The following is a 17,462-nucleotide window of genomic DNA, read 5'->3' on the forward strand; positions in this document are numbered from 1 at the left end:
CCTGATATGACACAGATGTGTATACAATGTTCAGGTTGTTTCAAGAAGAGATCCAATTCAGAGAACTTTAATGGAAAAGCTGAAGGCCTCAGCAAGCTAAGGTAGAACTCAAGTTCCTACGTAGGGCTTGCTGATTTTTTAAGAATTTAGTCTGATATTGCTAGCCATTCTTGCAGTAATTGAGTAATTGCACCGTAATCACCCACTTGCGGATTGTTCTTCAGTAATGAATGACTATCTCGCTGTAATTTCGGGAGCTTGAATTTTTAAATAAAACTTGTGAGTTGAAAGAGACGCTACTGAGAGAAGAAGCAGTTGTGGTTGTCCAGCCTAATGGAAAATACAAGGCACATCTCTCTTGTCAAAGTGAAGCATCCTGGATTTAATGTAAGTTAGTCTTCTACTGGAGGAAGAAGGGGATCTAAGTAGATTCACGACGTCTGGAGCAATAGTAAGGGAGTAGAGATCAGCTGGTTTGAACTGTTGAAGTATCTGCTTATCACTTGCACATTTCTCACAACAGTTGCTCCAAGATAATGAAAAACAGCACTCACCTTCATCTCTTGCGTAATTGCAACCCGTGGGGGGAAAATATTAATATCTGTATTGAACTCATATGGAACTATGCCAAGGGATCTCCTCCTGCAAACACAGCTTTTGACTAGCCGTGTTTCCCCACCCCGCACCTCTGAAAGCCGCATCTGTTCTTCATTTTCACAGGTTGAACTTCAGCCAAAATGGGAGTACAGCAAATACATGTATATTTATTTTGTGATTTTTATCATCTTCGGCTCTTTCTTCACTCTGAATCTTTTTGTGGGTGTCATTATTGACAATTTTAATCAGCAAAAGAAAAAGATAAGTATCCACATTTCTTGTCTTGCTTTGTGCTCGCCGAATGGGAAGCCTTAAAGAACCCCAAGAGCAGCGGGGTACCACCACGGCTTGAATGACCTTCTGCAGGTGGAAGGGACCAAGAACTCAATCGGTATTCCCCTTCGCTTCTCCTGTTAGCAGAAAGGACCTTAGTTTTTACACACTTGCAGATTATTCCTCTCCGGTATTGAAATGCTCAGTTTTCTGCAGCTGTCAGAGGAGAAGGTCTTGTCCATTTTATTTCCTATTTTGGAAAAGGTGGGAAAATGCCGTCTCTATTATAGGGCAGTAAAACTGGAAATGGGACGTGTATATTAGGAGGCAAACACTATTAGGATGAAAACATTTTCCTGTTTTTAATTCTTCATTCTGTCTGGAGCTGAGAACAATTTAGCTTTAGGACAACTTAAGGATTTTGATAGGGTCAGCAAAGTCTCTCTGATTTGTGTGTAATAATTCAGCATGAGTTCAGACGAAAGGAAACACAAACGATGATTCAAAGATAGGGCTGTGGGCTGTTGGCTTTGAAACAACACAACGTGCACTGTCGGTAATATTCGTTGTGTTTTCTCCTTGCACTTTGGCGGGCAAGACATCTTCATGACAGAAGAACAAAAAAAATACTATAACGCTATGAAGAAATTGGGATCAAAGAAACCTCAAAAGCCTATTCCAAGGCCTTTGGTAAGAATGTTCTCCAACAGATTACGGTAAAAAACCTTGTGAAAATGAATAGGGCTACCAACTTCCAATCAATTTACTTCTTAGTCATATTTAATGGACTGATAAGGATCAGTCTTAACTGGTTAAGATGTAACATTTGTTCTTAGGGTTGAGAGCTAAGGGTTAGTTACTTAGGTCTCGTTGAGTAATGTTTGCTCCCTGCGAACTTCATCGGCAAATGTTCCCCATCCTGACCAACCACTCTTCCATGGACATTCCGGAAGTCTCTTTAACCCCATCCTACCTAATCTCTAGTCTTTCTCTTCTTCCACTTCCCTCAAAGGTATTCTATAATTTCTGGGGTATGGCTGATTCTGGTACGTTTGTATAATAAAGAATGAAGGGAAAATATTGAATTATTCTTAAGTGGTGAACACTAACTTTTATTTGGTTTGCCCAGTGAATTTGGAGCAGGGACCCTCCTTCCTTGCACTGTGGCCTGGCCTTACCCATTTGAAGGGGCAGAAATTTCAGTATAGACAGGATAATCAAAGTTTATCGACAAGAAGCAATTCAGGAGATGATTTTTTCAGGGCTACAGTCAGAGAGAGAATACTTCTGCCATAAGAAAGGGGAGTATCTTTTTCTTATCCCCCATAACTTGCCGTGTAATGTAGAAGTTGGCATCATGGACAACAGTTCTTGGCTACACAGATCAGAAAATAACCTTAAATCATTGAAGCACAAGAGTTTATTTCCTGATTGCATTAGATTATAACATAAATTGTTGGGATTAATTTTGGAAAATAATGGGTAAGGCTGCGCTTGCTTTGAAAATAGTTTGGAAAAAAGTGTTTTTGGTGCTGTGCAAGCTCAGCAGGCCTCTGCTATCGTTAAAGCAATTTCAGCATGAGCCAAAAAAGAAATAAGTTTCAACTGCTTTAAGAGTTGCATTAATTTTAAAGAGCAGGTTCATTAAAGCAGCTGCAACTATTTTTCATTCTGGCATGGAAGTCTGAAAAATGAAAGACTGTTTTAATGAAACGTAGAAAGGTGCTACTTGGGTCTGTGCAAAGTCCAATGCACTTTTTTCCAAATATATTTCCAGTGTGCACTGCCCTATTTCTAGCTGACACAACTAATGTTACATTAACCCTGAACAACCTTTGCTTCTCTTCTTCCCCTTGCCTCTAGAATAAATGCCAAGGATTCCTTTTCGATATTGTGACTCACCAAGTGTTTGATATTGCCATCATGACTCTCATTTGCCTTAATATGGTTACCATGATGGTGGAGGCAGATGATCAATCCTCCGAGAAGACCTATGTTCTGAACAAGATTAACATTCTCTTTATCACACTGTTCACAACTGAGTGTGCCATGAAGCTGGTGGCTCTCAGACACTACTACTTTATCAATGGATGGAATATTTTTGATCTGGTGGTTGTGATCATGTCAATTGTGGGTAGGTGACCTTGCTGTTTTTTTGGCATGCCAGCTAGAATTTAGCGTTAAAAACTTTTGAAGCCCCCTGTTAAATTCTGCCTGCTGAAATCAACGGCGTCAGGAACTGGATTGTTCTGAGCTCCCTGGCAGCTCTATGTTTTGCCCAACAGAGCTGCAAATGGTGGGACGCCATTGCCATATGACTACAAGGGCATTTTGATGTCCAGTTCTCTCCAAAGGGGCAGGAGACAGCAGCGCTTGGTGCTGTGGTCCAAACCCAGCAAAGACCTCTCCAGAGATGTCCGAAAAACCTGTCCAAAGGAAGCAGATTGAAGGTCTCAACAGGTGGTAGAACCTGAGCGACCTTGTCTAGAATCAGAAGCTAAGATAGTTTGGTCTGGTTACTAGTTGCACAAGAGACCTCTTGGGGTTGTGGGCTAGACTAGCAGTAAAAAAATAATTCTGGAGGAAAGCAGTAGCAAACCATGTGCTCTATGGGCCTTAGAGCCCCTCCCACCTGATCAGAATTTTTAACCTCTTGGATTTTATACTTATTTATATTGTATTTTATATCTGTAAATTGTTTTTATAAGATCTTAATTGTTTATTATTGTAGTCTTAATTTTATTGTAAACCACCCAGAGTCCCTCTTTCGGGGGAGATGGGCAGTAGCAAAATTTGAAAAATAAATAAATAAATAAATAAATAAATAAATAAATAAACAAACAAACAAACAAACAAACTCTGTATTGTTCCAAGGAACCTACATGGCCTATGCATGAAGTGACTAGAATCAAGCTAGACTTAATTTATTTGATTTAGGTTCTGCCTAATTCCAGAACAACTCTGCGTGGCTCACAGCGATACAAACAGAATAAAATACATTATGAATAAGAAAAAAAGACAAGCTAAATAGGGAGCAAGTAAAAAATAGAGAACAGAACGCAAATCGGGAAAAGTGTTCTGTAAAGACATGCTGCCCAAGGGGCTCCAGACAGCCTAACACAGAGCCTGGGAGAACTGAAGGACTCGAAGGAGACATTCTTTTAAGCGGACTGGGGCTCCGAAGGTGGGCAAGATGTTATGGCCAAAGGCACTGGAGGGAAGGCAGCAGGCAAGAAGGTAGAGAATCGTGATCCTTCTTTATTGGGGGAATGCAAGATGCCATTCAGAGCACCTGTGTGGCATAACCTGACAAGAGTTGTGTCCTCTGAGATGTTTAGGGATGAGTATCTTGCAGAAGTGGGGCTTTAAAAGTGCGCAGTTTTAGCAGCACAGATTAATTAGACATCACATGGCTTTTAAGGGAAACTGCTTTTGTTTTAAAAGTTGTACTTCTAAAGCATCCAGTTGTTATTGATGCCACCACCAACATTTCCATGGAAACACCATGAAGATATTTACCTCCTTCCTTCCTTCCTTCCTTCCTTCCTTCCTTCCTTCCTTCCTTCCTTCCTTCCTTCCTTCCTTCCTTCCTTCCTTCCTTCCTTCTTCCCTCCCTCCCTCCCTCCCTCTCCCTCTCTTTATGTATAGAAGTGTTAGCCTATGTCAACACCCACTGAGGAAGAATTTGATCCCTTTTTCTCCCTTTCAGGTAATGTGCTTTCTGGGATTGTGGTTTATATCTCGCCGACCCTCTTCCGAGTCATCCGTTTGGTACGGATTGGACGGATCCTTCGGCTCATTCGATCTGCCAGAGGAATCCGGACTCTCCTTTTTGCCCTGATGATGTCCCTCCCTGCGTTGTTCAACATTGGCCTCCTGCTTTTCCTGGTGATGTTCATTTATGCCATCTTTGGCATGGCCAACTTTGCCTATGTTGTAAGGGAAGCTGGGGTAGATGACATGTTTAACTTTGAGACTTTTGGAAACAGCATGCTCTGCCTCTTCCAAATCACTACTTCTGCTGGCTGGGATGGGCTCCTCAGCCCGATGTTAAACACTGGGCCTCCATTTTGTAATCCAGACCTCAATGTTGCTGCAACTTCCTCCAGAGGAGATTGTGGAAACCCTCTAGTGGGGATCATCTTCTTTGTGACTTACATCATCATCTCTTTCCTCATTGTTGTGAACATGTACATAGCTATTATTCTGGAGAACTTCAATGTTGCCACGGAAGAGAGCACTGAACCTTTAGGGGATGATGACTTCGAAATATTTTATGAAGTATGGGAGAAGTTTGACCCCCAAGCAACCCAATTTATTTCTTATTCTGAGCTGTCTGACTTTGCACATGCCTTGGTGGACCCCTTGCGCATCCCTAAGCCAAACAAACTTGCGCTGATAGCAATGGATCTTCCCATGGTCAGTGAGGACAGGATCCACTGCTTGGACATTCTCTTTGCTTTCACAAAAAGGGTGCTGGGGGACTCCAGAGAGATGGACATACTCAAGCAACAGATGGAGGAAAAGTTCATGGCTGCTAACCAGTCCAAAGCTTCATACAAACCAATCACCACCACACTCCTGCATAAGTATGAGGAGGCTTCTGCTATGGTCATCCAGAGAGCCTTTCGGAGTCATTTGCTCCAACGTTCCATGAAGCAGGCCTCGTTCTTACACCGTCACAAAAACTGTGATGGTGATATCCTTGATGAAGATGCTCCGGAAAAGGAAGGTCTCATTGCACATTTGATGAATGAAAATTACATCAGAAATCCGGATGAGTCTCAAACACCATCCTTAGAATCTATCCCTCCTTCTTACCACAGTGTTACAGGAGACCAGGATGGTGATGATGATGACAACGACAAGGGGGTTTTTGAGCAGGAAATGGCGGAGTCTTCTAAAAGTGGCAAACCTAAAGATGGTCAACTGTTTCCGAGGCAAGAAATCCAATCTATAGATTGGGCTGAAAGAGAGGGACTGGCCCAAGGTCACCCAGCCAGCTATCATGCCTAAGGCAGGACTAGAACTCTCCTACCATGCCTGATTGGCTCTTGGGCTGAGAGAGAGGGACTGGCCCAAGATTACCCAGATGGCTTTCATGCCCAAGGCGGGACTAGAACACTCCTACCACGCCTGATTGGTTCTTGGGCTGAGAGAGAGGGACTGGCCCAAGCTCACCCAGCCAGCTTTCATGCCTAAGGTGGGACTAGAACTCACAGCCTCCTGGTTTCTAGCCCATTGCCTTACCCACTAGACATCACAGGAAGGTTAACAGGTCCTGATAGATCAATTAGAAGGGTAATTGTAGTTGATCTATCAGGAATCTGGTGGTCAAGCTGAGATTATAATTTGCTAGCCTCCATTGGACTAAAATTCAGCTGCTTTTGTTCAGTACAGCGTGGACCAGGCTGGCAAGCATAGAATTTTCTCAAATGTTTTAGGTTCTGATCATAGTTATTACTCTCTGGGACTCCTAATCGAGGAATGGTTTTGATACAGAAAGGCATAAGCCACGGTGCCACCAAAACCACCTTCAGACACCTGAGTTCTATGGATAGAGCTCCCTGTTTTGAATATTTCCTGGGCTTTTTGTCTGCAATGAAAAAATATCCAGGTTGTCCACATCAGACCTTTCTGCTGCAAGAAAACATCTCAGCGTCCTTCCCTTGCATCCATTTGGGAAAAGACACACTTATGGAAGAGAAATCTCCAGGAAGAAGAGTGGGGTCAGCAACTCTGCTGCCCTGGAAGGCTTTTATCTCAGGATGGGTCTAAAGGACCATCCTTACAGCCACTCCCTTGAACTCAAATGGAATAATTTTGAGCAGAGTCAGCAAAGGACAAGCCGACTTGCCACTCATTTACAGGCACCATGGTTACGCAAAGCTGCAGTCTAATTGCTGATTTGGAATGATACATAAAATGCTTTCATTATTACTGCTCCTCCAGTCATTGTTATTTTACGTTATATTGATAATAAAATGTACACAGCACTTTACAGAACAGGAAATGCAAATCAAGGATAACTAACTTCCCCAGGGACATTTTAATGTTTAGTGTTCTCCTTTGATGACCAATATAGAGGCTGCATGGTTTTACTGATAGGACACTTCTGCTGGAAATGAAATATTATTCAACCTAATATGACAAAGGTATCTAGAATCACCATGGTAAGTATATCAAGTATTGTAGCCATGTTACTGTCATTGCTATGAAACAATAAATATACCAACTAACAATCCAGATCTGTATTGCTTAGCCAAAACTAACTCTCCAGACACACTTTGTACCAGTAAATAGCTTATATTATTTTTAACTCAATATTTTAATATTATTTTAGCTAACTTTGATAGCTAAGCAGATTTTATCTTGTACTGGGGAATGGCTCTCCAAGGCGGTACTGCTCAGATGACCTTGCCTGATCTAAAAAAAAAAAAAGCTAAGCAGAGGTTGGCCCTGATTAATATTTGGATGGGAGACTACTAGGAAATTCTAGGGTTGTTGGCTAGTATAAGAAGAAAAAGAAGGGAAGGACCAACTACTTCTGTACTGTGGCCAACAAAACAACATGAAAGTATCCTTGTCATAACTAGGGGCTGAGTTCAATCGAAGGACAATTTTATCTTTTATCTAGATAATTAGCAAGATCACTTCTTGCCTTACTTCATCTTGCAGGATGGAGATGATAATTTCTGCCTCAAAGCCAATGGGAATTCTTTCAAATAAACAATGTTCTTCAAGGTAGCCTAAAGCTGACAAGGCACCAGGTCTGTGCTCTTGCTCAACAATGGTGCATTTGATACTGGGGAAAATTGTCTAGAACAGAAGGGCCCAAATTCTTCTTTATTAATGGACTCACTATAACCTCTTTGAAGCAGCAGATGTAGTATCTTTCCTAAAAGAGGTATTATTCAACTCTGAAGCCCATCGTGTATCTCCAGCCCTGGTAGATTTCATCATAAGAACGTAAGAACCCTGTGTGATCAGAGCAAGGCTTATCTTAATCCATGTTTTGTTTCCCATATGGCCAGCCAGGTGTTTCTGAGATGCTCAGAAGCAGGAGATAGAGATCTACTCCTCTCCCAGTGGTGCTCCCCAGCAACTGGTATTTGGAGGTATGAAGTCCTCAAAACCAATAGGCCTTGACAGGCCAGTCCTCCAAGAATTTAATCCAATCCCCTTTTAAAGCCATCAGAGTTGATGGCCATCATCATATCCTGAGATAAGGAATTCCAGATTAAATGTTTTTTAATTTTTCTGTCTGCTGTAAATCTCTTCCGTTCAGATTCATCGGATGGCCCCTGGTCCTTGTGTTTTGACAGAAGGAGCAAAACTTCTCCCTACCTACTTTTTCCATACATGATTTGATATGCCCATCACATCCCACCCATCCCTAGATGCCTTTTTTCTAAACAAAGGATCCCAGTCATTCTAGCCTTTTCTGATAGGGAAAATGTTCTAGCCCTTTGATGATCTTGGTTGCCCTCTTCTGCACTTTTTTAACCTCTACTATGTCCTCTTTCACCAGAACCAGAACTGTACTCCAAATGCAGATGTACCACAGATTTCTATAACACATTACAGTGTTCACATTTGTATTTTCAGTCCCTTTCCTAAAGATCCCTAGCATAGAATTTACCTTTCTCATAGCTGCTCCACACTACCTAAACATCTCCATTGAATTATCTACTCTAATCCCAATTTTTTTCACTGGTAAGTTGCAGACAGCTCAGATTTCACCAGGGCATAGTTGGAATTAGGGCTTCTGGTCTCAATGGGCCTCACTTCAATCAACTGGAACTTTATTTGCCATTTGGTTGACCATTCATCCAATTGCTCTTCACAATCACTGTAGATTTTCACCACCCTGAATGGTTTGGTGCCGTCTGCAGACTTGGTTACCTCATTGCTTATTATCTCTATGTCAGGTTGATTTATGGGCAAGTTAAAAAAACACTGGTCTCAACACAGATCCTGGAGGGATTACACTTTTTGAGAAAAGTGTTCATTTCCCCCCCTACTGTTTGCTTCTAGTTTCTTAACCTGGTAGCAATGCATAAAGGAACAGGTCTTCTTATCCTGTGACTGCTAAGTTTACTCAATAGACTTGGATAAGAAACTTGGTCAAACTGACTGGCTTCTAAAATCCAAGTGTACAAAGTCAACAAGGCCATGTCATACAGTCTTGACACTTAAAAAAAACAACTACAAGCTTGGTGAGGCAGGATTTATTTTTACAGAACCCATCAGTCAGAAAGAGTAAAAAGCAGATGGAAAATTATACAAATACAGTATATAGATCTTTTGGATCTGTCAGTTTTAGATTCACTGTTGTTCTAAACTGATTTTTTAAAAATTCATTCTTCTTACCACCACAAAACCTATAGCGAAATCTGTAAAATTAACTACTCGTTGTGCGAAGAAGTACTTTGGTGGTCTGTCCTATCCAGTCAGTTTCATTGGCTAAAAATAAGCTTGAGTGTTGCAAGAGAAGGATGTACTGTTTATTTTCAATAGAAGAGAATCTCTGTAGCTCAGGGTTGAGCTGTGGAGTCCTTGGTGCTCTCTGAGCTTGGTTGTCTGCTTGCAGACATTTCATGACCCAACTAGGTAACATCATCAGGTAATTATTAAATTACCTACTGTAGGTAATGTTGTTACCTAGATGGGTAATAAAACGTCTGCAAACAAACATCCAAGCTCAGAGAGCACCAAGGACTCCACTGTTTATTTTATTTTATATCACTCATGATCAGTTGGGAAATGGATGGGTAAAGAAAAAGAACACTGATGACATGGACTGATGACATGGAAAGCCTTTGAGCTCTCCTCTCTGAAGCCTGATGGTGACCTTTCCCATTCAGCATTGGTTCAGAAATTGTGAACTGGACTTCTGAGATTTCAAATCCAGTTTGTCTTCCTTTTAACATGACTTTTGTTTTTCTGAACCTTAAGAACCTATTTCTGTTTCGCTGATCAGTATGTGGATCTCCCTCATTAACAATGCAGATCTTACGAATCCATCTGTCACTGAAATTGTTGAACTTAATCTAGGAAAATATCAAGAGAAACATGAAGTAAAGGGTTTTTCAGAATAACTGCATACCATATTAGAAGGTGCTTGTTAGTGCTGTAGCCCACTATGTGAAATGTTTATGTATGTGTCTGGGTGTGCATCTCTCACTTGCTTGTTCTCCTGGTCGCAACATCAGTTAGAGAACATTCTGCATAATTTCCTCACTATTTTCCCACAGTAAAGACATTCTGCTTTCTACTACTGAAAAAGTCACCCTATTGTTTCAAATTCCCCTAACTAGCTTGGGAATTATAGTTTTTTTCCTATCCAAGATTTACACTATAGTACGCTGCATGTATGCACAGAACAGATGCCTTTGAGCAAGTACATAGCTTGATTGGGAATTCTGGAAGTGATAGTTGAAAGCAAATGGGGGCCTCCGTCAACAGATGGTGGTCCTATGCCATATCTATGGAATGTCTAATTCTAGCTAAAGAATGTTCCTCATGAATTTCAAAGTGTGATAGCAATAATTTGCACATGTTTGGAAGGGCTTTGTGCAGTCTGCTACTTGTTTTCAAGAAAAACAATTCTTCACAATGCAAGAGAAGGGTTTGATGTGGTCTTTTCCATTAAAACACAATTTCCAAGAATTCGAGCAGGCTTACCAGCAGAAATTCAAAAATGCAAGGTAGCTGGTATGGATTTATCTATATGCTATGCTTGGTAAATGACTCCTAAAATAGCTTTCTTCTTCTTTCTATATAGTGCAGTTTAAATAATGAAATAATAAAGCCAATGGGTTTATGAGGCCCAAACCCAGCCCTTGGAGTTCAACCTTGAATCATTGTGGAGGTGAAAAAGTCAAAGGGCAGTGCAGTCCTAACCTATAGCTCCAGCTAATCATATCCTGCTGATGTTTCTGGACCATATTCTTTGACAGCCCACCATATTCCACCATGAGTTCCTGGAAGCAAATTAGTCCCTGGGTCGGTCTAGGTGGTCTCTCCACCTCCAGAGTAATAGCTGACAATTGGCACAAATAGGCAGCTCTGATGAAGGGTTTTGTCATGTTGGACTTATGACAAACCTCCCTACTTCAGCTTAGGAAGGTCATCTGAAGATAAGACAAAGTGATGTTCTATTCTTCATTGCAGCAACTTAAAATTGGTCATCAATATTTATAAAAAGTTTCAAGGAAATGAGATTGTTGTGAAGCAGAACTCAAGGCTTTCTAGTGTAAACCTCTCTGATAAGACATTGGAACAAGCAGGACTGAGATCCAAGAAGGGTAAGGAGAAGGGATATTTTCTTTCCACACAATATAATCAAACCACACAATTTTGTTACTAAGCAACAAATTCATTCAGATGCAGCTTCAGCAATCCTGCATGGCCTTACAATGGGACTGCAGGTTATGCTACATTTCAGTATGCTAAACTGCTCAACAACTTGCCTACCTAAGAACATAGGGATCTATGAATGTGTGTTGTGGGTGTCAAAAAAATCAAGACAGCAGCTGCAACTGTCTGAGTGAGGTCCCCTCTTTTTATGTGCATTGTAACACACGGGGGGGGGGGGAAGGATGGGTACTGGGTCACATGGTCAAGGATGTCATCTTGACTTTTTTCAACCCCCTGTGGATATTCCTGGCTGAGAAAAGGCCCACTTTCAGTTCCTATATTCCAACACTCAGCGAGCATGCTAAGAAATCTTCAAGTAAAATAAATATTTAGGTGGTTAGAAAATAATTGGCATTGAAGTAGAAAGAGCATGTATCTCCACAGGCTTTCTAAGGTCTGCTTGGTCTACAGTGTCTTGGATTGTGATGGTTTTGGAATGAAACTTGTTCCATTCTCAGAACTAGGGACAAGATCTCAGCTTATTCCTCCCAAGCACTTTTCCACTGTCCATTTGCACTGTTGTGATTTGGCCACAACTGTTAGACGGATTACAGCCAGAGACCTCACTGTTTTCTTGATATATAGCCAGTTGACTTTATCTTCAATAGCTAGGATGAAAACTCCATCCCAAAATGCACAAGGGGAAGAAGTGGTCAGTGTGACACAGCTTGAATTGATGAACCAGCGACAGAAAATATGGTGGAGGAGAACAGGGAAAGAAATATTTTTTTCTGAATAGCTACCCATGGTGATAATTGGGATGATGCTGAGAAGTACAGAATACTTGAATACACAATAATTAAAAATAATTCACCTGTGAGGCCACTTGGCTGTACCGATGCATTTACACCCCCCTGTGGGCCAGATTTATTCAGAAAATGAGTCACAGAGTTGTGTAAAGCTTTGAGAAACATCCCAAGTATGCTTAGGAAATAAGGCACAGGAAGACTTTACTAGCAATGAATATACAGAAGATGTCTGCATTTTTCTTCTGTGGAATGAAATAATGTGTTCTGTCGCTGTGTGCACGCTCACCCCTTCTGTTGCATCAGTGTGCGCTTGTGCCAGACTCCACAATCACATGATTGCTGAATCGTCTGATCGTGTTCGTCTGCCATGATGAGTCAACGTGTGTCAAGAAACGGATGGGGGTTGAAATTGTAAGGAGTGTGAATCTTTTTTGTTGTTTGGGCTGGAAGGGGGGGAGCCAAGGTCGTCCTGCCAGAGACATCTGCGGCTGGTATGGCTGACCACTAGAGGACAGATGAGAAATAGGAGGGGAAGTGGGGTGCTGGAAAGTTTTAATGAATGAGTTTAGGCAGGAATCTTTTAATTGCAGCTTTCTTCTGTTCTGTACACTGGTTCTCAATAAACCTGAATTCTGTGTATTCCAATTGTGCATGAGTTGGATCAATATTGGGATTAAAGGTGTCAGTTCTTACAGCTTGTATGCATATGTGCATTGGATAGCATGGGGCAGGGTGCATATCTTTGCTCTGGGTCACATGATTAGGAAGGAGGCGGGCTCTGAAAGGAGCAGTGAGCAGCATTCCGAGGGGCTGGCCAAGTCCTTCTCCTATGTGGCCGCAGGGAGGGATTTTTTTCTGGAAGTTTTTCTCCACAATCCCTGGCTGGATCCACCCACTTGCAAACTCAATCAATATTTATTTTTTATAAATATTGATGACCAATCTTTCTTCGGTTGACTTCCCCCTCCTGTTCACTTTTTGGAGAGTTACCCTGCTGGTGGACCCCGTGTCCCATCCTCCTTGGAAAAATGGCTTTCCAACATTCAGTTGAGTTGGGAAGAATAAAACAGTGGTGATGGGAGTTGCAACCCCTTTGCATCTTCTGGACATTCGCCCCCCTGCTCTGAAAAAAGACCATGGTAAACAAAGATGGTAGGAAGCGTCAAGAGTGTGTGTGGTATTGAGTGGGGTGGATGGCAAAAAAGCTCACCAAACTGGCTTCTAATAAATGGATATTTTGGGATGGGTTAAGCCATCCCAACCTTCTTGTTGCATGAAAGACCATGAGAGGTTCTCCAGATGTGCCACACACACACACCCTCTTCAAGTGGCTTAGAAAACAGCAAGGCAAACCTGGGCTGAGTCAAAAAGCTGCAACTGCATGATGATCAAAGGCCTACAGGTCACACAGTCACGGCCACCATCTTGACCTTTTTGACCTTTGCAGACACTCCTGCTACTGCCTATTATAAGGAAGGCTAGGCAATTGCTTGCTTGCAGCTGTTTATCTGGGTTTGGGGTCAGTGTTGGGAAACTGGCTATGCCTTGCCCATTCTCTTCCTCTTCTCCCAAACCTGTGTTTGATCCTATAATGATCTCTCCTCATCTGATCTGGATTGCCCCCATTGTGATCTTACCAGAACACTGGGCTGTCAAATCCTTCATCAGTCATGAGACCCACACCTCAAGCTTGCCTACCTCACAGGGGTGTTGAGAAGAACAGGTTGGGTTGGAGAAAAACAATGTACACAGCCCCAAGTGATTAGGAAGAATGGTGGCCTATAAGAAGCAGACAAATAGATCACATCCATTTGTATTATGGAACAAAAGAATAATATTAAAACAGGAATTTACGAGGGGATTAAAAAAAATAGAACTTAGAAAAAAAGGCCAGGTACAGATAAAGAAGGAAAAGGGGGATTAAAAGAAATAAGAACCAGAACACAGAAGAGATAATTAAATCAGCCACATGGGTTGCAATGTTTGGCCCTTGAAGCATCATGTGTTACACTTGGATTAATTCTTGCATGGACTGATTATATACCACCCATTAAGACCACTACTGTAGCTGCCAAGAGGAGCAATATTCTCTTTGGCCAGCAGAGGGGGGTGTTGCCTTAACTGTTAAGCTGATGCAACAATTTTGCGTTGCCAACCTTTTGCTCTCCTCATAAGTTGGGCAGCAAGCAGCTCTGGGAAATCTGATTTCCAGATGTGCAATTGCACTCCAACACATCTGGAGAATACCAGGTTGGGGCAAAAGCTCTTCTAGTCTGCAATTCCGCAAATAGCAAGAAAGTTATTGAAAAGTGTGTGTTGGGGTGGGGGTGGTTTTGGGACATGTTTTATGACCTATGTCAAACCACAGAACTGCTGGAAGATCATTTTGCCTCTTGAACTCAACCCCAGCACTTGCAGAGGATGTCAGGATCCCAAAACTAAGATCTGCTGTGCAGGGCTATGCCCAAAAAGGCAGTAAAGCAGTGTTCCTCAACCTTGGCAACTTTAAGATGGGTGGACTTCAACTCCCAGAATTCCTCAGCCAGCATGCTGGTGGGGGAGGGGAATTCTGGGAGTTGAAGTCCACCCATCTTAAAGTTGCCAAATTCAAAAAACATTTCAGTAAAGCAAGCACACGTGATCTTGCAGATGGGAATCAAGAGACTGAAGACCATCTGAATTGCCAAGTTTTCAACCAGCCTTGGCATCTATGCATATTGGCCATCTGATTTGCTGTGATTGGCAGCCTTCATTGCTTTGCTGTGAGAACAGCCTAATCTAATCCATTCTACGGATGAAGGAAGCCTTTGTTAGAAATTCATTAGAAAGCCCATTAAGAGAAAACTGGGCCTTCTTTTAACCAAACACAAGGGCAGCACGTTCTAACCAAAGCCAATCAACCAAGGGGCTCAGTTTAGCCCTCTTGAACTCTCCAAGCCAAGGGCCCTCTTTTTCTGCATGCCTTTTGGCAGGAGCAGATGAATGCCACCTTCTGGACAGCAGAGAATCCCAAGAGTTGACGGAAGGCTGTTTGCAGCTGATTCTGGAAAAGTCGTCCAACTTGGGTTTCTTCATTTGTCTTTCCTTGATTTGCCTGACTGTAGCCAGCCTTATTCTCAAGTCCTCTAGTTGCATTGTAAATGTCTCCCCCACTTGGTTTCTGGCTTCAGGTCAACTGTGGAAGCTGCGTGATGGCTCTCTTCCAGCCCCAAATGTGAAATGTGGGCGATCTCTCCCTTATTAGCGCCTGTGATACAAATGGCTCATTATTGTCCCTTGAGGAGGGATTGTTCTTGGGTTTTAATTAACAGAATAAGGCTTAAATAACCGTATCATATCTCCCTGGAGATGCCATGAAAGAAGGCTGTAGTCTCCCCATCAGTCTTATCGCAACAGAAAGCAAACCACATCGCGCTAACGGGAAAGGAGGTCACCTTGCTTGGCTTCATCCTTGTTTCCTTCTTTGATTCCACGTTTTTCAGCACAAGGTGCATTTGAAGTGGCAAGAGAAAGAAGAAGGCGAGAACTGTTCCCAAAGTGCCACAAATGATTTATTATTATCCCATGATTTATTTCGGCCCCGTATGTTTCAGAACAAACCTTCTTTCATCAGGGGGCATGCTTCTGATCAGCACCCTGTGAAAGTAAACTCCACATTTTCTACTTTTCATCTCTGTCCCTCTCAGGCTTGCACCTGATAAAATTGCAGGGTTCAACTTTTGTTGAAGGAGAAGGAGAAGATAGATGAGGAGGAGAAGGAGAAGGAGAAGGAGGAGAGCAGCCACCGCCAAACTAGAACCAGGATGGTGCAGTAGTGAAGATCTTGGGCTGACACTGAGGAGATCCAGGTTCAAGTCCCCCCTCAGCCAAAAAAGCTCCCTGGATGTCTTTGGGTTAGTGCCTCTCTCTCAGCCCAATCTACTCCACAGGATTGTTGTGTGGGGAAAAGGAAGAGGAAAGAGCAGTACATATGCCATCTTGAGCTCCTGAACGAAAGGTGGATATACATCTAACGATTTGTGAACAAATAAGTAAACAACTAGTAGAAAACAAATTAGCAGTGGCACCTGAAATGTTTCCCATCATAATATTGCCAACAATGCTACAAAGAGCTCCAGAAAAGTCCAGAGTTCATTGGTTCTATAGAATATCTAGATTTATTGGTGAGCCATGCAGGGCCACAACTAGGGTCTGTGTCACCCAGGGCAAACATGGATTCCACACCCATTTTGGCGCCCCCCCAGCGCTCATTTTGCCCCCCCCGTGTGGCACCTGGGGCACATGCCCCAGTTGCCCCCCCCCCTCTAGTTGCAGCCCTGGAGCCCTGGTATTTGCTTTCTGTTGTGATCAGTTGGCTCCAGTTGGCTCTTCCTGAATTGCAGTGAGAGGGAACACCAGTGCAATTTTTATGGGTAGAGCCTGGAGCTTTGGTGAAGGGGTAGGCAAAGGTATAGACTTTGAAGAAGCAGGAGAGAAAGAATATTGATGCTTTTGAAGTTGGGTATTGGAGAAGACTCCTGAAAATGCCATAGATAGGCAAGAAAGCAACGAATGGATCACTGAACAAATCAATCCAGAGTTCTCACTCAAAGCACAAATGACCAGGCTCAGATTATCATATTTTGGACACATTGTGTGAAGACCCAGTGTGGAGAAGGCTCTAATGCTGGGAAAAGGTGGAAGGAAAGAGAAAAAGAGGGCGACCAGCAGAAGGTGGATGGACTCAGTTACAGTGGCGATGGGGGCACCGTTGTAAGATCTGAAGGGCCAGGTTGGGGACAGATTGTCAGTGAGAAAATCTATGCGGTTGCTAAGAGTCGACACTGACTTGATGGCATGTAATCAATCAGGCAAGGGATATATGTCAATATCCCATCTTGCATTGCACAATCTTTCCTCATGGGCTCCCTTGCTACCTCTCCTACCTTCTCAAGGGAACGTTGCCAGCTGGCCCTTCTCCTCTTAGGGTTTTTCAGTACTGATATCTTGGCCCTGGGAAGGAGGAAACTTCCTGCCCACGAAAAAGCCTGAAGTGGGAGAGACACATCTTCCTTTTTTCCCTGGAGAAACCATAAGTTCAAGTTTTCTGCCCAGACATTTGATGGAGAGCTGTAAAACAAAAAAAAAACTCTTCTGTCTGGATCAAGTCTAATTTCCCTATGAAAAACAAGCTGGTAGTTTTGAAGGCTGTGTCTTCTTGGAGGAAACTTTGATAAAAGTCACTTTGGCTGCTTCTTGCATAAACCGAACTCAGCTGGGGATTGCGTCTGATTGACTGACTGACGACTGATCGATTGATTACATACTACCAAGCTGTTGTTGATTTTTAGCAACCACATAGATTTTTTCCATGAGGGATTAGATCTAAGAATTTATGTAATTCACTTTGTTCTTAAATTGAGCATGGGAACTGGTGTATCA

General features: G+C 42.5%; 1 protein-coding gene across 1 annotated transcript in view; it reads left to right on the top strand.

Moving 5' to 3' along the window:
• LOC134496138 (sodium channel protein type 5 subunit alpha-like) overlaps positions 1 to 15,061 on the top strand; it is a 59,941-nt gene extending 44,880 nt beyond the window's left edge. Inside the window, exons 24-28 of the mRNA XM_063301894.1 lie at positions 721 to 858; positions 1,456 to 1,560; positions 2,734 to 3,004; positions 4,580 to 5,835; positions 15,014 to 15,061. Of these exons, the coding sequence (XP_063157964.1) occupies positions 721 to 858; positions 1,456 to 1,560; positions 2,734 to 3,004; positions 4,580 to 5,835; positions 15,014 to 15,061 (1,818 nt within the window). The remainder of the gene's footprint in view (positions 1 to 720; positions 859 to 1,455; positions 1,561 to 2,733; positions 3,005 to 4,579; positions 5,836 to 15,013) is intronic.
• Positions 15,062 to 17,462: the final 2,401 nt, after the last annotated feature.

Source organism: Candoia aspera, chromosome 4 (assembly GCF_035149785.1).
Source record: "Candoia aspera isolate rCanAsp1 chromosome 4, rCanAsp1.hap2, whole genome shotgun sequence".
Classification (NCBI taxonomy): domain Eukaryota; kingdom Metazoa; phylum Chordata; class Lepidosauria; order Squamata; family Boidae; genus Candoia; species Candoia aspera.